A 23,463-nucleotide genomic window follows, 5' to 3' on the forward strand; every position below is an offset into this window, starting at 1 on the left:
CTGTGCAGATGTTTTGCTGCACTTAATCCACAATTTATTAGCATAATTCTCTGCGATTTGTTATGAATATTCCACATTTATTCTCTCTACCTTATTTCCCTAGGTGAAATAGTTTCTCATGAATACAGGTTTCCCCCGCCATCCGAAGGTAGAGTGTTTCTATGAAACGGTTCGTAAGCCGAAATGTCGTAAAGCGAAGAAGCAATTACCATTTATTTATATGGGAAAAATTTGTGAGCGTTCGCAGGCCCAAAAATAACCTACCAAATCATGCCAAATAACACATAAAACCTAAAATAACAGTAACATATAGTAAAGGCAGGAATGATATGAGAAATACACAGCCTATATAAAGTAGAAATACTTTCCCACAATCATTACTGCACTGTTCTCCGTAGCGAAAATCTCGCGCAAGCACCGTCGGCAGAAATCTCACGCAAGCGCTTTTGGCAAAAACACGGCGCAAGCGCTCTCCAGTAACCTTTAAGCTATGAAGCTGCCAAATCATACCAAATAACACGTAAAAATACACAGCCGATATAAAGTAGAAATAATGTATGTACAGTGTAGTATCACTTACCGGAATCGGGACAGCGCCAAGCACACAGATGATGGTGTGTTAGGCTGAGTCGTCACAGGTTGGGTGGTGCAGTGGCCCCCACCATCCAGGCCACCAACCGATACCGATCTGCGAAGCATGCAGGGTTGCAGCGGTAGCCGGGAGGCACACAGCACATCTCTGATCTGGGCCGACAATTACATGTTGAGCGGCACCTAATTAATTAGCATGTTTATTTCGGCTTTTCTCTTAAAGATGTGCTGTGTGCCTCCCGGCTACCGCTGCATTCTCCGTGAATCGCAGGGTGGTGGGACACTGGGGTGTCATCTCATCATCTGTTTCCATTAGAGCAGGCAGCTCATCTCTTATGACTGCCTGCCTCGATGTCGAAGGTCGAGGTTCATCGTCTGCTATGGCTGATGCAGAAGGCTTGCTTGACTGCTGAGCCTCTCGCATTTTTCTATCATACAGTTCTTTGTAAGCACCCAAACCATCCTACAAATATCCCCTAAACCTACATACCCTTTCAAAATTAAAGTCGTACTTTATCATTGCAGCGAAAATCTCATGCAGTTGCTTCACGTTCAGTTCCTGGACGACCGCACTTTCGGTCCGTTCGCTACTGCATTCAGTTTCAATTGTTATCCTTTCCTCTTCCAATTGCATCAGTTCTTCATCTATCAGTTCTTGGTCACGGGATGCCAAAACCTCTTCAATATCATCTTCGTCAGCTTCCACAAGCCAAACTCACTTAGTTCTTACTTCGTTCACCACGATCGAAACGCATAATTATGTCTAGTTTTACGCTAAGTGTAACACCCTTACGAGTTCTTTTAGGCTTTTCCAATACCTTAGAACTCATCTTGCAAGCGGCTGCTCACAGGTTTAAGCAATGCCGGCGAGAATGCCATTCCAAATCCGAGGGAGAGCAGCTGCTCGGGGCGCGCGCTGCCTTTTATCACGCGCTGATTTTCCCCATGCGCTGCTTTTTTTTCGTAACAGTGAAAACACCTTCTGAAAGCGAAAACAGGGTACTAAAACAGGGTAGGTCTTTCGTAACAGTGAGGTTTTGTAAAGCGAACGTTCGAAAAGCAGGGGACACCTGTACTTTTTGAGAGTTGATGCTGGCGAAAAATGGCTTTGAACTTTCTGCCTGACTGACATACCTTACCCATTTTCTTTCTTCTGCTTTTACTATAACCTTTCACCATCTTAAAGACCACTACCAGGTTCCCCCACTCCTCCACCACTCTTGCATTGTTAACTATGCAAACTCGTTATGTTGTAGGTCTGGACAATATTTATGCAGAATTCTTAGAAGTCTTTGAACTGAAACTTAAAATATAGCTGCTTTCTTTTCTGATATGCTAGCTTCTAGTAAATTTTACATTTCTTTTGAAGGACTTCCCCTACCTCCAACCCCATCAAAAAAAAAGCAGTAGAAATTACTGTGTGTTGCTTACCTGTTGCCAAATGCTCTATATCCTTACTTTTTACTCCGTACGAATCCTGCAGAGCCTGCTATTCCATTGACCAGCACCCGTTACTAAACCAACCAACCAACCTTCAGGAGTAAGAGGCTACCTGGAACTGTCATACCCAGTGACACTATTAAGCATCCTGCTCCAGGTTGATACTCATGGACTGTTCAAGTGATTGCCCACTGTTATATCTTGTAGAGGAAAATCCACTTTTCTCAAAAACCAATGCTCATTTGAAAGATAAGGAACTCTGAGCAATAGGCTCCAACAAGGTTCTATATTTGTCCTTTAATTATTTGTTTACTTTATACTTTACTTCATTGTCGCCAAACAATTGATACTGGAGTGTACAATCGTCACAGCAATATTTGATTCTGTGCTTCGTGCTCCCTGGAGTACAAATCAATAGTAAATATTAAAAATTTAAATTATAAATCATAATTAGAAAATAGAAAAGGGAAAGTAAGGTAGTGCAAAAAATTACTGAGAGGCGGGTCTGGTTATTTGGAGGGTACGGCCCAGATCTGGGTCAGGATCTGTTCAGCAGTCTTATCACAGTTGGAAAGAAGCTGTTCCCAAATCTGGCCGTACAAGTCTTCAAGCTCCTGAGCCTTCTCCTGGAGGGAAGAGGGACGAAAAGTGTGTTGGTGGGTGGGTCGTGTCCTTGATTATCCTGGCAGCGCTGCTCCGACAGCGTGCAGTGTAAAGTGAGTCCAAGGTTGGAAGATTGGTTTGTGTGATGTGCTGGGCTGTGTTCACGATCTTCTGCAGCTTCTTCTGGTCTTGGACAGGACAACTTCCATACCAGGTTGTGATGCACCCTAGAAGAATGCTTCCTATGGTGCGTCTATAAAAATTAGTGAGGGTTTTAGGCGACAAGCCAAATTTCTTTAGCTTTCTCAGGAAGTAAAGGTGCTAGTGAGCCTTCTTTGTAGTGGACTGTGCTTGGTTGGACCAACTCAGGTCATTTGTGATATTGACCCCGAGGAACTTAAAGCTTTTGACCTGTTCCACTTGCACACCACCAACGTAAATGAGGTTGTGTGGTCCGCTACTCCTTCTGAAGTCAACAACCAATCATGTTTACCTCATGATCTGTCTAAAATGGTGTCTTGAAGTTTGTGACCACTTATGACAGTGGTTTAGCAATAGAGTATGATGTTGCCTCAAGAAGGCAGCACCTATTATCAAGGATCTCCACAATCCAGTCATGCCACCTTCTCACTACTAGCATTGGATAGGGGTTACAGAAGACTAAAGCCCCATCTCACCAGGTTCAGGAATAGTTATTTCCCAAACCCATCACGTTCTTTAATTGACATGCAAAACCCTAATTCTACATCAGCAACGGGGCACAATGGAGCACCGTTTGCACCACCATGGACTTGTCTATGGTAGTAGTAACAGTCAAAGCATTGGAGCAGCTCAGCTCGTCAGGCAGCATTTATGGAGGGAAACGGGCAGTTGGTGTTTCTGGTGAAGATCATTCACCTAGGTGTATGTCTATTTCTGGTGCACAAGTGTCTTATTTTTGCAGAGTTTTTTTTTCTCTTCACTGGCTTGTGTAATTTATTTATAATTTATATTTTATAGGTCGTCTGTTGTACTGCTATAAGCAAGTTTTTATATTGTACTTCACCTCACTAAACAATAACTATGACCTTACTGAGAGAGTTTGTGGGGCTAGGATATGCCAAGTCAAGAGAGGACTTTTGCTTCAACACTTCACCACATCGCTTATCCAACAAAGTTTATTTTAAAAATTATTTATTTAGAGATACAGCACTGAATGAGCCGTTCTGGCCTTTTAAGCTGTGCCATCCAGCAACTCACCGATTTAACCCTAGCCTAATCATGGGACGATCTACAGCGCCCAATTTACCTACTAACTTGTACGTCTTTGGACTGCGGGAGGAAACCGGAGCACCAAGAGGAAACACATGCACACACGCGAAGAAACGTATAAACTTGCTTACAGAGGATGCTGCAATTGATCTCCAAATTCCAATGTCCTGAGCTATAATGGTGTTGCGCTAACTGCTACGCCACTTTGGCACCCCAAGTGACCTCCAAAAGCTTCCAAGCTAAGCCAAAAACCTTAAGGAATTATGCTGGATCAGACCAGAACATACAGATAAGAACATAAGAAATAGGAGCAGGAGTCGGCCATCTGGCCCATCAAGCCTGCTCTGCCATTCAACAAGATCATGGCTGATCTGACCATGGACTCAACTCCACCTACCTAGCTTTTCCCCATAATCCTTAATTCCCCTACTATGCAAAAATCTATCCAACCTTGTCATAAATATATTTACTGAGGTAGCCATCACTGCTTCATTGGGCAGAGAATTCCACAGCTTAACCACTCTCTGGGAAAAGCAGTTCCTCCTCATCTCCATCCTAAATCTACTCCACCAAATCTTGAGGCTATATCCCCTAGTTTCTAATCTCATCTACCAGTGGAAACAACTTTCCTGTCTCTAACTTATCTATCCCTGTCTGCAAAATCTCATGAGAAAGCAGGAGATTAATAGTCAGTCAAAGCTGGAAATGGCTGAGTCATGGGGAGCTGGCAATCAACCCCTTCAAGCAACAACTTTCTAAATGTGCATCAATGCACATTTGACAATATCCAATTTTACTATCATTTGAGAATTGTCACTGAGACACTTATCAGCATCAGCAGGTGCCTGTAATCATTAGCTCACCACAGCTATGCTGTAAATATGCTATCTCACAAGAACATAACATCATTTAAAACAGGCTGTCTTGATTAACTAGCCACTCTCAAACTGAGAAAGCCCCAGTGAATTCTTGCTGAAGCCTCTAAGCCTTTCCTCAAGGGTGTAATGCTTGGTAGGATTATCACATCCAATTAAATTCATAGTTAAGCAGTTAGGACACAGTTACTGATTGGGACACAAAGTACAAATGGCAAGATGGAATTTATTGAGGCTCAATAAGAAATCCACTTGCTATGCCATAATCCGTCCAAGCATTGGAACCCTGCAGGTTGTAGCACAGCCATTGAACACTGGTCCAGAGGACGCTTACAGGAAGGCTATCCATACTATTACAGATAATATGGCCTTTTCGTCTAACCAGAGCATGGATATTTGATTTATTTTTCTATAACCTACAAAATGATGAAGAATTCACCAGCTTTTTCCTTTGAAACGGCAACTGTTCATGTTTTTCTTGAAAGCTATACTTCTACATTAATTGGTTCAATAGTTACCACTGTGTTCTTCAGTAGTGCAAACACTCAAGTTGAGTAAAATGTTCTCAAAGGTCAAAGTAAATTTATTAACAATGTACATGTATGTCACCATATACAACCCTGAAATTCAATTTCTTGCATGCATACTCAGTAAATCCAAGAGTCATAATAGAATCAATGAAAGACTGCACTCAAAAGAGTGGACAAACAACCAATATTCAAAAAACAAACTGGGCAAAAACAAAAGAGAAAAACAACAAATAATAAATAAATAAGCAATAAATATTGAGAACGAGATGAAGAAGCCTTGAAAGTGAGTCCATAGATGATAGGAACAGCTCGGTGATGGGGCAAGTGAAGTTATTCCCTCTGGTTCAAGAGACTGATTGTTGAAGGATAATAACTGTCCCTGAACCTGGTGGTGTGGGTCCTGATGCTTCTGTGCCTCATTCCTGATGGCAGCAATGAAAAGAGAGCATGACTTGGGTGGTGGGGTCCCTGATGATGGATACTGTTTTCCTGCATGGAGGGGAGGGTTTACCCGTGATGGACTGGGCCATATCCACGGCTTTTTTGCAGGATTTTCTGTTCAAGGGCATTGGTGCTGCCATACTAGGCTGTGATGCAAACAGTCAATATAATCTCCGCCATGCATCTATAGAAGTTTGTCAAAGTTTTGGATGTCATTGTCATACTTTATTGATCCCGGGGGAAATTGGTTTTCGTTACAGTTGCACCATAAATAATAAATAGTAATAAAACCATAAATAGTTAAATAGTAATATGTAAATTATGCCAGGAAATAAGTCCAGGACCAGCCTATTGGCTCAGGCTGTCTGACCCTCCAAGGGAGGAGTTGTAAAGTTTGATGGCCACAGGCAGGAATGACTTCCCATGACACTCTGTGTTGCATCTCGGTGGAATGAGTCTCTGGCTGAATGTACTCCTGTGCCCACCCAGTACATTATGTAGTGGATGGGAGACATTGTCCAAGATGGCATGCAACTTGGACAGCATCCTCTTTTCAGACACCACCGTCAGAGAGTCCAGTTCCATCCCCACAACATCACTGGCCTTACGAATGAGTTTGTTGATTCTGTTGGTGTCAGCTACCCTCAGCCTGCTGCCCCAGCACACAACAGCAAACATGATCGCACTGGCCACCACAGACTCGTAGAACATGCTCAGCATCGTCCGGCAGATGTTAAAGGACCTCAGTCTCCTCAGGAAATAGAGATGGCTCTGACTCTTCTTGTAGACAGCCTCAGTGTTCTTTGACCAGTCCAGTTTATTGTCAATTCGTATCCTCAGGTATTTGTAATCCTTCTCCATGTCCACCCTGACCCCCTGGATGGAAACAGGAGTCACCGGTACCTTAGCTCTCCTCAGGTCTACCACCAGCTCCTTAATCTTTTTCACATTAAGCTGCAGATAATTCTGCTCACACCATGTGACAAAGTTTCCTACCGTAGCCCTGTACTCAGCCTCATCTCCCTTGCTGATGCATCCATCTATGGCAGAGTCATCCGAAAACTTCTGAAGATGACAAGACTCTGTGCAGTAGTTGAAGTCCGAGGTGTAAATGGTGAAGAGAAAGGGAGACAAGACAGTCCCCTGTGGAGCCCCAGTGCTGCTGATCACTCTGTCAGACACACAGTGTTGCAAGCACACGTACTGTGGTCTGCCGGTCAGGTAATCAAGAATCCATGACACCAGGGAAGCATCCACCTGCATCGCTGTCAGCTTCTCCCCCAGCAGAGCAGGGCGGATGGTGTTGAATGCACTGGAGAAGTCAAAAAACATGACCCTCACAGTGCTCGCTGGCTTGTCCAGGTGGGCGTAGACACTGTTCAGCAGGTAGACAATGGCGTCCTCAACTCCTAGTCGGGGCTGGTAGGTGAACTGGAGGGGATCTAAGTGTGGCCTGACCATAGGCTGGAGCAGCTCCAGAACAAGTCTCTCCAGGGTCTTCATGATGTGGGAGATCAATGCCACCGGTCTGTAGTCATTGAGGCTGCTGGGGCGCGGCGTCTTCGGCACAGGGATGAGGCAGGACGTCTTACACAGCACAGGAACCCTCCGGAGCCTCAGGCTCAGGTTGAAGACATGGCGAAGTACTCCACATAGCTGAGGGGCACAGGCTTTGAGCACCCTGATTCTGACACCATCCGGTCCTGCAGCCTTGCTTGGGTTGAGATGTTTCAGCTGTCTTCTCACCTGTTCAGCTGTGAAGCCACCGTGGTGGTTTCGTGTGGGGAAGGGATATAGTCATGAGAGCAGGGTGGGAGACTGTGAGGAGGGGTAGGAGGGGAGAATGGAATATGTATTGGTTGGGGGCCGACAACAGATGACTCGTGGGGGATGGGCAGGGGCCACAATGTCAAATCTGTTAAAGAACAGGTTAAGTTCGTTGGCCCTGTCCACACTGCCTTCAGCTCCTCTGTTGCTAGTTTGCCGGAACCCAGTGATGGTCCTCATCCCCCTCCAGACCTCACTCATGTTGTTCTGCTGGAGTTTCCACTCAAGCTTCCTCCTGTACCTGTCTTTAGCCTCCCTGATCCTGGCTTTCAGGTCCCTCTGTATTGCCCTCAGCACCTCCCTATTTCCATCTCTAAATGCCCTCTTTTTAGCATTCAGGATGTCCTTAATGTCATGTCAAATCTTTGCAAACTCCTAAGGAAGTAGAGGTGCTGTCGTGCTTTCTTCGTAATTGCACTAATTGCTGGGCCCAGGACAGGTCTTCTGAAATGATAATAATCCTCTGATTCCTCAGGTGAGGATTGGCCCATGGACCTTCAGTTTCCTTCTCCTGAAGTCAATACTCAGCTCCTTGGTCTTGCTGACATTGAGTAAGAGGTTGTTGTTGTGGTATGTCTCAGCCAGGTTTTCAGTCTCCCTCCCATATGCTGATTCAACACCACGTTTGATTTTGCCAGCAGCAGTGGTGTCGTCAGCAAACAATTGGGGCTTTGCTTAGCTTCACAGTCATAAGTATAAAGGGAGTAGAGCAGGGGGCTAAGCACACAGCCTTATGGTGCAACTGTGCTGATGGAGATTGTGGAGGAGATGCTGTTGCCAATCTGAACAGACTGGGGTCTGCAAGTGAGGAAATCGAGGATCCAATTGCACAAGGAGGTACTGAGGCCAAGGTCTTGAAACTGTTAATTAGTTTTGAGGGGATGATAGATTTGACTAGTTGTAGTTGATAAAGAGCATGCTGATATATGCCTCTTTGCAGTAGAGGTGATCCAGGGTTGAGTGATGAGCCAATGAAATGACATCTGCTGTGGACCTGTTGTGACAGTAAACAAATTGCAGTGGATCCAAGTTGCTTCTCAGGCAGGAGTTGACGTGTTTCATCACCAACCTCTCAAAACACTTCATCACGGGCTGTGAGTGATGCTGGACGATAGTCTTTAAGGCAGGTTACCACGTTCACTTACGGGGTGGTCTATTGGTGGGTCCTCAAGTAGCTGTAGAGGCCTATCAGGGATCCACATATTCCGGTGCAGCGTGGACATGAGTAAGTGACGGCTGTGGTTCATGGTTGGGTCTTTTAGTTCTTCATTATCTCATTTCACAGCTGCTGCTTGTTCTCTGTGACACAGCAGAGGTCACTGTCATGTAGCACAGCTCCCTCTTGAACAGATTTTCTCCAGCTAAATCTATTGAGTGCAATGTCTTCCCAGTTTTTAGATGTAATGTTGAATTTCTTCAGGCCGATTTTGATGTCATCTTTGAAGCCTTTCCTTTGTTCACCAAGGGCTCGCTGACCTTCCTCACAGGGATTAAAGAATCTTTTTGGGGAGACGTGAGTTAGGCATCTGAATGACATAGAACCATAGAACCATAGAAACTACAGCACAGAAACAGGCCCTTTGGCCCTTCTTGGCTGTGCCGAACCATTTTCTGCTTAGTCCCACTGACCTGCACACGGACCATATCCCTCCATACACCTCCCATCCATGTATCTGTCCAATTTATTCTTAAATGTTAAAAAAGAACCTGCATTTACCACCTCGTCTGGCAGCTCATTTCATACTCCCACCACTCTCTGTGTGAAGAAGCCCCCACTAATGTTCTCTTTAAACTTTTCCCCCCTCACCCTTAACCCACGTCCTCTGGTTTTTTTCTCCCCTTGCCTCAGTGGAAAAAGACATAACTTATCTATCAGATTTAATGTTGCTTTATTGTGGTGGCCTTCTCCAGTATACTGGTGTTATTACATCTGACCTTCCAGCTGATCCCCAAAATTTTTCATAAGGTTCTTTGTGGTATTGTTCCAGGGCTTTCAGGTGTCTTCTATAGATGGTTCATGATTCCGCTCCATACAGTAATGTAGGAAGAATGACTGCTCTATAGACCAGAAGTTTTGTTTGCACCTGCAGGTCACAGTCTTCAAAGACTCTACACTTATTCAAATCATGTAACATGCAGTGCAGCTGCTTGTGTTGCTTTACATTTCATACACTAGATCTGGTTATTCAAAAATCTGTGATCTATAAGAATTTTAATCAATCAAGTGTTGGTTTGAACTTTTTAAATCACTCTATTGGAATAAACATTCTTCACTTTTCCTTGCAGTAAAGCCAGGTGTTCGGTACAGGGAGTTGGGCAATATTATACAGAAGCACGCACATGCAAGTGGCTTTTCAGTAGTTCGGAGTTATTGTGGGCACGGGATCCACCGACTTTTCCACACTGCACCTAACGTGCCTCATTATGCGAGTAAGTTGTGTCTTGTTTTATAGAAGTGATATTTAATTTGCTATGTTTAACCATCTGTAGAGATTTGATTTGGTGATTTATTGTATTTTATTTATTTAGTAATACAGCATAGAAGAGGCCCTTCCAGCCTAATGAGTGGTATCACCCAGCAACCAACCTATTTATCCCTCACCTAGTTACAAGACAATTTGCAATGACCAGTTAACCTACTAATTGGTACATCTTTGGATCGGAATGGGGAAGAAAACCAGAGCACCCAGCGGAAAGCCATACGCTCATGGGAAGAACATACAAACTTCTTACGTGCAGCCACAGATTTGAACTCCAAACTCCAATGCTTTGAATTGTAGTATAGCTAACCACTATACTGCTCCAAAATCACCATAATAAAAAAAAAATTAAGTCTATGAAACACAACCAAAAATAAATTAAAACAATACAAACTTAACCATCCAAAAATAACATAGAAATATCAATTGTGCCCAAGAGAGCATTTCTAGTCAACGAGGTTGTAAAACACTTTCTGAGATAGCTCATTAATGAGTCTTTATCTGGGAACATTTACCCCTAGTGGCACTGCTAAATCCAAAGAAGCCAAGGAAATATTACTTAAACACAAGAGATTCTACAAATACTGGAAATCCAGAATAACACATAAAGTACTGGAGGAACTCAGCAGGCCAGGCAAAGTATATGGAAAAAAATAGAGAGATGACGTTTTGGGCTGAGACCCTTCATCAGGAGTATTTTTTGGCTGCTTCGACATCAGCAGCTTAATTTAAAATTCTTTTGGTTCATTATCAGACTGGAGACTCCATCTTGAATTGAATTTCCCAGACTGGCTTCTTTCTCCGTTCAGTTCCAATGCCAGGTCAAGCAAGTGATTTGCTCTTGACCCTTCTCACTCACGAGGGCTAGCACAATGGTGTAGTAGATAATGCTGTGGCCTCTCAGCTCCAGTGGCCTATGTTCAGTTCTGACCTCAGTCGTTGTCTATGTGAAGTTGAAACTCACGAGGGATAGCACAGTGGTGTAGTAGATAATGCTACAGCCTCTCAGCTGTGTGAAGTTGGAACATTCTGTCTGTGATTTCTCCCGAGTGCTCTGGTTTTCGCTCACTTCCCAAAGATGTGTAGATGGGGAGATTAATTAGGCACTATAAATCACCCCTCATGTTGGTGGGTGATAGGAGAATTGATCAACATGTGGCTGAAAATAAATTACTGGCAAACAAGTATTGGCGATGACTAAATGCGCTGAAAGGGCCAATTTCACGATTGAGATTTTTGTTTATTTTGTAACCTACAGTATAGTAATTGTCTTTGCACTATACTGCTGTTGTAAAACAACAAATTTCAAGTCACAGAAGTAAGTGATAATAGTTCTGATTGTGAATCACAGCTGACTAATGATTCAGCAGCTCATTCCGGTGCAGTTAGTACATTTTATTATGACAAGAGAGTAGCATTAATCTGAGAACCTTGCATACTACTGGTAGGCAGAATGGCCTCAAAGGGCAAGGAAATAAGGAATAATATGAAAGAGTGATAAAATCATTAAGCATTATTTTATTTCTTTTGTATAATCTGATTACACATACTTGGAGTCCATGTTACTTTAAAGTAACATTCAAAAAAGAGGTGATATTTTTATGCTGTTGTTCCTGGAGCATACATATACACAGTTGGTAGTGTGTATAGTTCAAGGGAGAAGGTTAAATAGGTTAATGGTATTATCATGTTGTAATGAAATGTGTAAAAATACTGCAGAAGAATGGGCTGCTGCTCCATGAATCTGCTCTGATTCAAATTGTAGCTCCCTTTTCAACCCAGTTAGTCTTTTCCCCCACACTGCCACCTTCACTCCTATTTCCTGTTGAAAGCAACTTACCTGTACCCTTGAAAACCCTAACCTGACATCACAGGGATGGTGAAGGAAACCAGTCAGGGAAACAAATGCAAAAGATAAAGGAGAATGACAAGGCACCAGGCCCCTCAAGTCTGCCCTGCCATTCAGTTTAGTCATGGCTCATCTGCCCCAGCCCCCAGCACATCTTCTGTACCCATTCTACAAATTCCTCCATCTTTCAAAAGTTTTTCTTCCTTTTTAAATGCCTTCAATGTTCTAGCTTCCACAATCTTCAATGTGGAGAATTCCCAAGATTCACAACCCTCTGTGAGAAGCAGACTCTACACACAATGATTGTAAGTGACTGTCCCTATATTATGAAAACGAGACTCGCCTCCATCAACTCTGACTACACTTTATCCTTAGTAACATTATCAAAGATCCCTCACACTCCATACATTCTCCCTTTTCCTTTCTGTCAGGCAGAAGATGCAAAGCTGGAGAACGTGAACCATCTTAGGATCATAAAATGTTACAGCCAAGTCTGTGCTGAGCCATTAATCTGACTAGTCCCATTTTTCTGCATCCAGTCCATATCCCTTCCATTCATGTATCTATCCAAACTTCTCTTAAATTTTGAAATCAAACCTGCATCCACCACTTCTTTTGGCAGCTCATTCCACACTCTCACCTCTCTGAGTGAAGAAGTTCCCCCTTATGTTCCCCCAAATATTTCACCTTTCGCCCTTCACCTATGACTGCTAGTTCTGGTCTCACCCAACCTCAGTGGAAAAAGCCTGCTTGCATTTATCCTATTTATGCCCCTCAATTTTGTATACATCTATCAAATCTCCCCTCATTCTTCTACACTCAACCTATTTAACCTTTCCCTATAACTCACATCCTAAGTCATGGCAACATCCTTGTAAATTTTCTCTGCACGATTTCAATCTTATTGATATCTTTCCTGTTGGAAGGTGACAAAAATGCACACAGTACTCTAAATTAGGCCTCACCAGCATCTTGTACAACTCCAACGTTACATCCCAACTCCTGTACCCAGTACTTTGATTTATGAAGGCCAATGTGCCAAAAACTTTCTTAACAACCCTATCTACAGCTACAGTGGTTCGAGAAAGTTTGTAAACCTGTAGAATTTTCTCTATTTCTGCATAAATATGACTTAAAATGTGATCAGATCTTCACGCAAGTCCTAAAACTAGATAAAGAGAATCCAATTAAAATATGACAAAAACATGATACTGGTTCATTTATTTCTTGAGAAAAATGATCCAATATTACATCTATTTGTTGGAAAATGTAAGTGAACCTTTACTTTCAGTAATTGATGTGATCTCCTTGTACAGCAATAACTTCAACCAAATCTTTCCGGTAACTGTTGATCAGTCTTGCATGTCGGTCTGAAGGAATTTTAGGCCATTCCTTCCTTGCATGAACTGCTTGCTTCATGTCCTTCCACGATATTTTTATAGGATTAAGGGCAGGACTTTGACTCGGCCATTCAAAACACAAATTTTCTATTTTTTGAACCATTCTGTCGTTGAATTACTCTCATTTTTCAAACTATTGACTTGTTGCATTATCCAACTTCTATTAAGCTTCAGGTGACGGATCGCTACCCTGACATTCTCCTGTAAAATGTCTGACGCAATTTTGAATTCATTGTCCCCTCAAAACAATTACAAGCTGTCCAGGCCCTGAGGCAGCAAAGCAGCCCCAAACCATGATGCTCCTTCAACCATGCTTCACAACTGGGATGAGGTTTTGCTGTTGGTGTGCAGTGTCCTTTTTCCTCCAAATATAGCAATGTGCACTTCTGCCAAAAAGTTCAACTTTTGTCTCATCTATCTACAGAACATTGTCCCAGAAGCATTGTAGAACATCCGGGTGATCATTTGTAAACTTGAGATGTGCAGCATTTTTTCTTTTTTGGAGAACAGTCATTTCTTCTGTGGTGTCCTTCTATGTACACCATTCTTTTTTTTGTAGTGGACACATGAACAGAGACTTTAGCAAGTTCTAGAGGTTTTTGCAGGTCTTTTGCTGTTACCCTTGGGTTCTTTTTCACCTCCTTCATCATTGCACCCTGTGCTCTTGGTGTGATCTTTGCAGGATGCCCATTCCTAGAGAGAGCAGCAACAGTGCTGAGTTTCCTCCACTTGATGATAAATTCTTACTGTGGACTGATGAACACTCAGGTCTTTAGAAATGCTTTTATAGCCTTTTCCGGCTTCATGCATCTCTACAATTCTTCTAAGGTCCTCAGAAAGTTGTTTTGATCGAGGCTTGGTGCACATGAACAGATCTTTCTTGAGAAGAGCAGGCTCTGTCAGTAACCTGACTTTGTGTGTCTTTTTTTTTTATTGGGCAGGGCACCTCTACAGCCCCCGCCTCCAATTTCATCTCATTGTTTGGAACACCTGACTCCAAATAGCTTTTGTAGAAGGTATTACCCCAGAGGTTCACATACTTTTTCCAACAAATACATGTAATATTGGATGATTTTTCTCAATAAATAAATAAGCAAGTGTAAATTTTTGTGTTATTTATTTAATTGTGTTCTCTTTATCTAGTTTTAGGACTTACATGAAGATCTGATCACATCTTAGGTCATATTTATGCAGAAATAGAGAAAATTCTACAGGTTCACAAACTTTCTAGCACCACTATCCCTATGACGCCAGTTTGAAGGAATTATGGACTGTATTCCCAGATCCCTCAGTTTTACTGCACTCCTCATTGCGCTACTGTAAGTCCTATCCTGGTTTCTCTCCCCAAAGTGCAGCACCTCATAATTGACTGCAATAAATTCCACCTGCAACTTTCAGCTCAATTTTGCAGCTGGTCAAGTTCCCACTGCAATCTTTGATAACCTTGGACTTGGCAACTTCTATACCTCTGCGATGAGACTCCTGAACAGACCTTAAATGACAAAGATGAACTCTTTCTCTCCATCTACCTGCTCTTCATGGTCCTTGCACTTTTTCTGTAATGGTAGCACTTTATTCTGCATTCTGCTTTTATGTTTGCAATAATCTATCTGGATGACTTGCAGACAAAAGCTTTTTACAGTTTAACACACACAAAGCGGTGGAGGAACTCAGCAGGTCAGGCAGCATCTATAGAAAGGAATAAACAGTTGACCTTTTGGGCCAAGACCCTTTTTCAGGACTGGAAGGGGGAAGATACTAGAATAGAAAGGAGGATCAGCTAGAAGGTGATAGGTGAAGCTAGAAAAGGTAAAGGGCTGGATAAGAAGGATTCTGATAGGAGGGGTGAGTGGACCATGGGAGAAAAGGAAGAATGAGGGGCACCAAGAGGAGGTTATAGGCAGGTGAGGGTTAAGGCCAGGACTCTAACTGGACCACTCAAGAACATCAGTTTTCTTCATTTGAAGCCACTCCATGGTTGCTCTGGCAGTGTGCTTTGGGTTGCTGTTCTGCTGAAAGTTGAACTTCCTCCCCAGTTTAAGCTTTCTGGCAGAGGCTAGCAGGTTTTTATCTAGGATCTCTCTGTATTTAGCAGCATTTATCTCCCCATCAATTGCCAGTCCCTGCTGCTGAAAAACTTCCCCATATCATGATGCTACTTCTACTATACTTTACAGTAGGGATTGTTACCTGGCTGATGTGCAGTATTAAATTTACACCACACTTACCGCTTAGTGTTGAGGCCAAAAAGTTCCACTTCAACCATAAGACCTTCTTCCACATCTTTATAGTATTTGCAAAGTCTTTACGGATAAAGATGTGTTTTTTTTTGGCCAGGGCTTCTTTCATGCCACTCTTCCCATTTTGTGTAAGGCCTTAGAGATTGTGGAGCCATGAACTCAATTCTCTTTAGAAGTGTCATTCTTCTCTAATAAGAGGGGCGGCCTGATCTAGGCAGTGTTTTTTTCCCCCACAAAGGACTGCACTGAGCTCCAAACTATGTTCAGTGCCTTTGAGATTGTCTGTACCCTTCCAATTTTCTATTTCAACAAATTGAATGAGTTGGTAAGTTAACAAACAGTATTGCACGTGAGAAAAGTTTGTGTAGTAATTCCAAAGGGTATGAATACTTTTTTAGCCCCTCAATTTTGTTTTTTAAATTTTTAGTAAATTGTTGACAGGTTGTTAAGAATTTTTCAGTTTAGCTCAAAAATCCTACTTTATTTTAAATGTAGAAAATGAGACAGTAACATTTGAAAGTGTTTGTGGGGGGTGAATACTTTTTTAAGGCACTGTATTACTGAGGGGAACTGCCACTGGGGTATTCTGCACTGGCTGCTTATTTCCTTTCCCTCTTCTGACAGTCACCCAGGTACCTGCCTTCTGCAACTTAGGGATAACATATATATGTTAATTACTGTAAAATGTTATGAGATCAATATTTGCTGTAATGGTTTTAAAACAAAAGTTTAATCATGCCCTTGTTATTGTAGAAAATAAAGCTGTTGGAGTGATGAAACCTGGTCACGTGTTTACCATTGAGCCTATGATTTGTGATGGTAAGGCTGAGATTTGTTTAATTTTTACACAACCCTCATTAGAAATTAACAGAAAGTTGGTCAGAACCTCCAATACACTTAGTAAAAAGGCTGTAAACTGATTTGAAACCATTTTTTCTCTCTTCTGAATTCAGTTGGCAAAAAATTGTGAATTTTGTTAGTGTTGCATTTTTTTAATGGTTTGGAGCATGTCAATAAGACCATTTGGCAAAGAAAAAAATGCAATCCAGGCTCTGGATTCATTTCCATGAAATGGGAATTAAAATGTTTTAAAATTTAGCCTATTGTGCATGGGTCTTGCTGTCGTAGTATTAAGAGGCTACAGGGGCACAGTAGAAGGTGCATAAAAAGGACTGACAGAGCTGGAACTATCAGGCAGGACTGAGCAGCTTGGGAGCCTATCCTTAGAAAAGATTAGATTAGATTGTGGTATAGCCTGAAATCATTACTTTATAATTCTGATAGGAGTTACTGGATCCTTGTGTAAACGTAATTTTGCTGGATCAAATAACGATAGCACAAGAAGATTGTTACTTACCTTTTCACCCGTTTATTTCTTCGAGCTCAGCCAGCGAGTGAACTTGGACCCGACATCAGAGAGAGAAGCGTTCTCATCTCTCTGGCAGTTCAACAAGTTCACTGCCTGAGGTCAGAATTGTTAGAAGTTATAAGGCCACCGACACAAAAGAACAATCAGTTTGATAACCATTCCGGTCAAGTCAATAGACTATTGATACAAAAGAACAATCAGTTTGATAGACACTCCAGCCACCTTAATTAAAGAAAGGAATGCCCTACCTGGTTTGTTGGGGCCACAACTTAATTACAAAGATAAGAACATGCATCAAATTTATGCTTTAATTGATAAAGGAATGTCCTGTCTAATTTCCATCAGGTACTGCCTTTTGTCAAAATCAAAATGGTGTGAAAAACCAGGAGACATTTTATGTGGATCTGGGTGAACTTTAACCCTTATCTTACTCCAAAGAAAGCAGCTGTGAGACATTATTCAAACACACTGCAGACACAGACGTAGTCAGAACTTAACCCACTGTTTAGAGGAATCTGAGAAACCCCCATTCCCTTAAACTTTATCACTTGCACCTGTCTGTTAAACTTCACCCTCCCAGCTTGAAGTATTTGATAGTCTTTATCCCAGGTTAGGAATATCTACTCTATCTACGCCCCTCATAGTTTGCATACTTTTATCGAACGAATGTGCTTGCATGAAAGGTGTGCAAATGGGTTCAATAGAAACCTTGACAAAGGAATTTGAGTTTCAGAAAATAAAACAGGGAGAGGGTTTGAGGGCTGGAGCTGGTGGTGATTGAATCATAGTATTGCCCCTCCAAAACATGATGGGCTGAATGATTTTCTTCTTTGCTGTGGGTTTCCGCATCGTTTTTAATACTAATCCTGTGATGTACTTCCTGCACTGTAGGGGCTTGGCATGATGAAACATGGCCAGACAGCTGGACTGCAGTAACAAAGGACGGCAAGCGCTCAGCACAGTTTGAGCATACACTTCTTGTCACAGAGACTGGCTGTGAGATCTTGACACGGCGCTTGGAGGACAATGGTCGCCCTTACTTTGCATCGCAGTTGTAGCCTGCCACCTCTGCTGCTGTTCAGTGGCAGTCCCTCAATGTCTTCACCTCATGTTCAGCCAATGCCTTAAGGCACTGATTCATTTGTTATTTTGTGTTTTTTTTGGTGGTCTTTAGATGCTGCAAAGCACTGAATGCCCAAACAGCCTTTTTGCAACATACCTTCTGCCCTCATCCTCCCTTCCAGAGTGCCTCTGGTCCGAACATCGGTTCCTACTGTCTGTATAGTCATAGAACACTACAGCACAGAAACAGGCCCTTCGGCGCATCTAGTCTGTGCCGAACCATTAATCTGCCTAGTCTCATCAAACCTATACCCGGACCATTGCCCCCCCATGCCCCTCTCATACAATTACCTATCCAAATTTCTCTTAAATATTGAAATTGATCCTGCATCCACCACTGGCGCTTAAATCTTGTATCTTAAATGTTTCTTAATGGAATAAAATTTGTGGCTCTATTCATAGATTGTGGGCTATTGTTTAAAAAGAAATTGAAGTTGTTGCCAGCTTCCGAAAGACTAGCTGGTAAATCTCCTCCAGTAATTATTTCTGTGAATGTGCATCTGTGAAAAGGTAGCAAAAACTGTGACAAAAGGAACCAATTAGTTGTAATCTTGTTAATCAGATAATCTTTTTCTAATCAGCTACAAATTTTAAAATCCTGAATGTTTGGGTTTGATTGATATCAACACACTTGCAAACTATTTTTGCCCAGATTGCAAAGCTTGTCTAATCAAGACAAAATTAGGTTTTAATTTAAATTAGATAGTTATTTTTTTTCCTCTGACAGTTAAATGCTGGTCATATTGTTGGTGCATTGTTGTTAGGAAATTGAAATTTGGAATGGGGCAGAGTAACATTTTGTCCCTTTTAAACTTTTAATGCAACCCCATTGTTAATTCAAACATCAGATTACATGATGATATGATGTATGTGATATATGCTGTTTACATTGCCCTTCCACCACAGGGGAAAGAAAATTATCCCTTGTAAAGCCACAGAATTTTAAGCACTATTAAAGAGATTTAACACTACTCTGTTTACTTAGTGGTATCCTTACAGTAAGTGGCATTTTGAGCTGGAGTGTTATAAAAGAGTCTCTTGCCCTTACCTGCAAATGTTTTCTTCACTGGGGCATAGGTAGAAATGGCACAGTATTATTACAACAGCAATATTCCCCTTTGTACCTCATGTCAACTGACCAATTTTAATGATTAAAACAACTGATGTGGTTATTTATAAATATTGTCTTGAAGATGGTGAATTAATGTGAAAAGCTGCTTTCTTATGTAACATTTGATGGGATAAGCTCCTGTTCCTTGCATTACCCTGAATTTCCTGCAATCTCTTGCAACCTTTCTGGCCAAAGATAGAAAATTGGTAACTAGGAGATACAAGAGACTACAGACGCTAGAATGTGGAGCAACAACCAAATTGCTGGAAGAACTCTGAGTCAAGTAGCATCAATGTTTGGGGGGGGGGGGAATAGTCAACGTTTCAAGTTGGAATCCTGCATCAGAACTGAGTAGAGAGACTAGACAACTAGTATAAAGAGCGGTGAGAAAGGATTCCCAAGTGATTGGTGGGTGGAGGAGGGATGAAGGGTGACAGGAAGGATGTGTTAGGTAGATGATGTGAGTGGGGTGATGAAAGACACTGGAGGTGAACAATAGATGGAGACAGACCGAGAAAGGGAAAAAGCTAGTTACAACTCTGATATGTCAGATGTAGAGGAAAAGCATTGAAAATTCCGATCTGACTGCTCCCTGTCCAGAATGTGGTAACGTTCATGGAATTTGCTGCAGGTTCTGTTCCCTTTGGTTCTTACTGTTTTAGATTTCTTCCGCTCCATGAAGCCTACTGAACCTTTAGTGCTTTTTACAAACATTTGGTTTGAATTAGCTTAAGTCAACCACATCCTAGTTAGTTTCACAGGATTTCAATAAAGTGGCTTTTGTTTAGAAAGCTTTTAATCAAAGAATTGTGGTGTGAAGGGAAAGAGGGTGATTATTACCTAGATGTTGGCATGTTGTCAAATGATCCCTGAATGAATAAAATCCTGGGTACTGCCAGATGTCAAAATGCGGTTCAATATGTAGGGTAAATGTCAACTGTGCCCATATGTGTGTTAAGTAAAACTTATACATAATGCTTAGAGGAAAAGGGCGTTGTGCATTGCTTAGATTGGTTTAAATTATGTCACAGATTTGCTGGTCCTTAAAAGAAGGCTTTGTCTTTGACAGATTGACATCTGGGCCTCCTGTCGCTTTGCAACATAATTATAAAGTGCCTTATCTACATTGATCCAGAAAGTTATGGCTTCATTTGCTTCCATCAGTCATGTGTGTTGCAATAATAAAAATGCTGCAGATGTTGAAATCCTGAAGTAGAAACAAAATGATAACAATACTAGCATGCACAGCCACAGCTGTGGAGATAAGCCTTACTCCTGGACTGTAGACCACAGTATGGATGGTTGAACAAGTATCTGAAAGACTAGCTAGATAAATCTCAGATAATTGGAAACTTCCTCTGTCTTGAATTCATGTTGATTTGATGCTGTTTGTAAATTAGCAGACAAATCTATTGTGCTTTTTTGTATTTGTGATTGACTTTGGTGTTTAATCTTTTGTCTTGCCCATTATTTATTTCTGGGAATGATTTCTCTTTCCCTTGGCCATTTTTAATATCCTGAGTTCAGTTTTCACTCAGGTCTGGGACATCTGGTAATTAGTTGGAAACTGCCCCTACAGTACACTGCCTTACAGCTTAAAAATGAGTTGGAGCTAGCTCAGCATTGGTCTCTGGATACGAGTGTGTCTCTGGGCTTTAATGTTTTGGTTCTAGTGAAGATAGCATTGATGAGGTCAGGAAATGCAAACTGCTTCCTGAAGGCCAGGGATACAGTGAATGGTCCTTTTCTAACATTGAGCCAGAGTCTCTGTCTAATTTCTAGCTATAAAAATTGAATTGTAATGCAAAATTGTCTAAAAGCTGTAAACTAATAGATGTACTATATTTAATCATAGATGTTGCTGAAGAAAATTAGCCAAAATGGAATGAAAGCGGCTTCTGAATCTTTATTGAACCATGACTGATTTAGTCATGCCTGTACTTTGTTTTAGTTAATGAAGAATTCTTGATGAAGACATTTTTTTCTTCAGAATTGGCACAACAGTATTAAGCTGATGCATTAATTCTCTACATGATGCATTGATTTAAAGAATGAATTCAGACTTTTTGTACAAAATGTGAGTTTTTAACATTATATCACTTAAAATGTTAGGCTATTCTCATCAATGCGTAAAAGTAACAGTTAACTAAATCTTAACCGTTCACTTAGTCTTCTGTCCAAGTGCATTGGAATGTTTACATCATCAACAATTTAACTTTATTTTGTAATCTTAAGTACATTGTTTCTCAGCACTTCCAGGACCAATCCATCAGCAATAATGGAATTGATCTGTAATTTCTCTGCATTTAACTCTTGGTGCCAGTATTTAATAAGTGACTGGCTTTAAGTTCAAGATTGGTATTAATATACAGAAATCAGATTAGAACAGTGTGAGTAAATTTCCACTGAAATAACGCAAACAGGATAAAATCTGCAGATGCTGGAAATTCAAGCAACACACACAAAATGCTGGTGGAACGCAGCAGGCCAGACAGCATCTATAGGAAGAAATACAGTCCTGACGAAGGGTGTCGACTGTACCTCTTCCTATAGATGCTGCCTGGCCTGCTGCGTTCCACCAGCATTTTGTGTGTGTTGCTTGCCACTGAAATAAGTCGTGTTGAGTTTTATATGATGAACACACAATAAATGAGTCAAATATATGAATTATTTTTCATGGCTCATCTGAGAATACAATGTTAGAAACAGTTTATCAAACGTATTTCTTGGCCATTGGAAGTTTTACTGTGGATATGGGAAAACAATAGACCAGTATATCATAGGATACAGTCTCAAGAATGGTAGCCAAACAGAGTTACAGTCATTGACTAATTGAATAGCTTTTACCAGTGTGGATGGTCATTTGCTCATTAACAATTGCCCCAAGATGATAATGATACATAAGTTCTCTAGTCTCAGTTGATGTGTCTGAACTATCATGGATGGCAAAGAGCTTGAAGATGAGGTTTCTGATTTTAACAGTATTCAATTTTGTAGTGGATCTAATTGAATACCAATTCTATTTGACTACAAACAACATGTTTGAAACTCCACAGTTCACGTAGGTTATCAGTTCCTCAGTTGATAGTGATATATCTACATGATTTTCTGAATCTCCATGCTCTCTGAAGAAAGAAACATGGAGGTGATCATTACTGCTGCTTCTCACACAGGAATGTCTGCTTTGGAACAATGTTGCTCTACTTTCCACAATTTGTCTCTTTGATTACTCTCCATAGTTTTTGCCCCTCTTTCTCCCCATGACTGAAATTTGCTTCCACAGCTACATCTTTCCCCAGTTTCCGGTTCCCAGCTCCTCCTCTTCAAATATAATGGGATTGTAAACTACAGTATCTTTTGAATTACAGTATTCTTCTTGATCTTCCTTCCACTTTACTTTCCTCTTCTCCATTGACCTCCAGACTTTCACCCCTTGCCATGTTCACCATCTCTTCTGCTCTGATCTGCGAATTCTCAATGATCAATTCTCAGCCAAATTCAGAACTTAATATGATGGTGGGCTTTCTATCCCACCCTTGCTTTAGTCCATTTCCTTGGATCCTGTACTACAGACATTTCATTCGTCTTCAGCATTCTCAATTTACCTGTACCTCACTTTTTGGTTTTTAACCTTCTCCAGATCTATTCACTGCGCACTGCCCTCACTCTAAGCTTCAACACCACCCTTAACTTGTACCTTTCTACACACTTGGGACCAACCTCTGCCTCTCAGCAACTATTAAACTGTGACTCCACAAATATTCTGCTTCAGATCTTTCTTTCAGTCTCCACCCTCAATCCCCAGCCCTACATATACAGGTGAGATGGTTAGTTTCAGCCACTATTCCAAATTATAACTATTAATTCCATATATTACACTGTGCTCTTTTGCCAGTCACTGCCCTGTTGTCTTTAATCCATCTCCCCATGAGAAAAGATCTACTTAGATCCATCAAAGTCCATTATTCTCACATCTCTAATTATTCTTCTCAGCTAATAGAGAATGCCTCTCCTCACAGCTGAAAGCCCTCAGTTCTGGAAGAAACCTCAACCCCAATCCTATCACTCAAAATAATCACAATGAAACAAGGTTGAATCCAATAATCTCAATAGGGCTTGTTTGATTCAACTTCTCACTGGCCAATTTCTTACCCCAGTTAGTGACCTTTGCTTCACTGCCTTCAGCAGAGAGGCATTCATCTTTGGCTATGGAGACCAAGCTGTTCTGTATTGTTGGCCAGAAAGAAATACAGTCTACAAATCAATGGGTTTGGATGAGTCAAGGAGAGTGGAAGAAGACAAACCAATTGTCTTTGTTTTTGCCATGTGCTTGA

At 41.5% G+C, this 23,463-nt stretch overlaps 1 protein-coding gene across 2 annotated transcripts in view; it reads left to right on the forward strand.

Moving 5' to 3' along the window:
* Positions 1-19,330, forward strand: part of metap1 (methionyl aminopeptidase 1) — a 57,909-nt gene extending 38,579 nt beyond the window's left edge. For both annotated transcript variants that reach the window (XM_063046895.1, XM_063046896.1), the window contains 3 exons: positions 9,845-9,988; positions 16,281-16,346; positions 17,788-19,330. In XM_063046895.1, the coding sequence (XP_062902965.1) occupies positions 9,845-9,988; positions 16,281-16,346; positions 17,788-17,954 (377 nt within the window). In that variant the 3' untranslated portion in view covers positions 17,955-19,330. The remainder of the gene's footprint in view (positions 1-9,844; positions 9,989-16,280; positions 16,347-17,787) is intronic.
* The last annotated feature ends 4,133 nt before the right edge of the window (positions 19,331-23,463 follow it).

Source organism: Mobula hypostoma, chromosome 4 (assembly GCF_963921235.1).
Source record: "Mobula hypostoma chromosome 4, sMobHyp1.1, whole genome shotgun sequence".
Classification (NCBI taxonomy): domain Eukaryota; kingdom Metazoa; phylum Chordata; class Chondrichthyes; order Myliobatiformes; family Myliobatidae; genus Mobula; species Mobula hypostoma.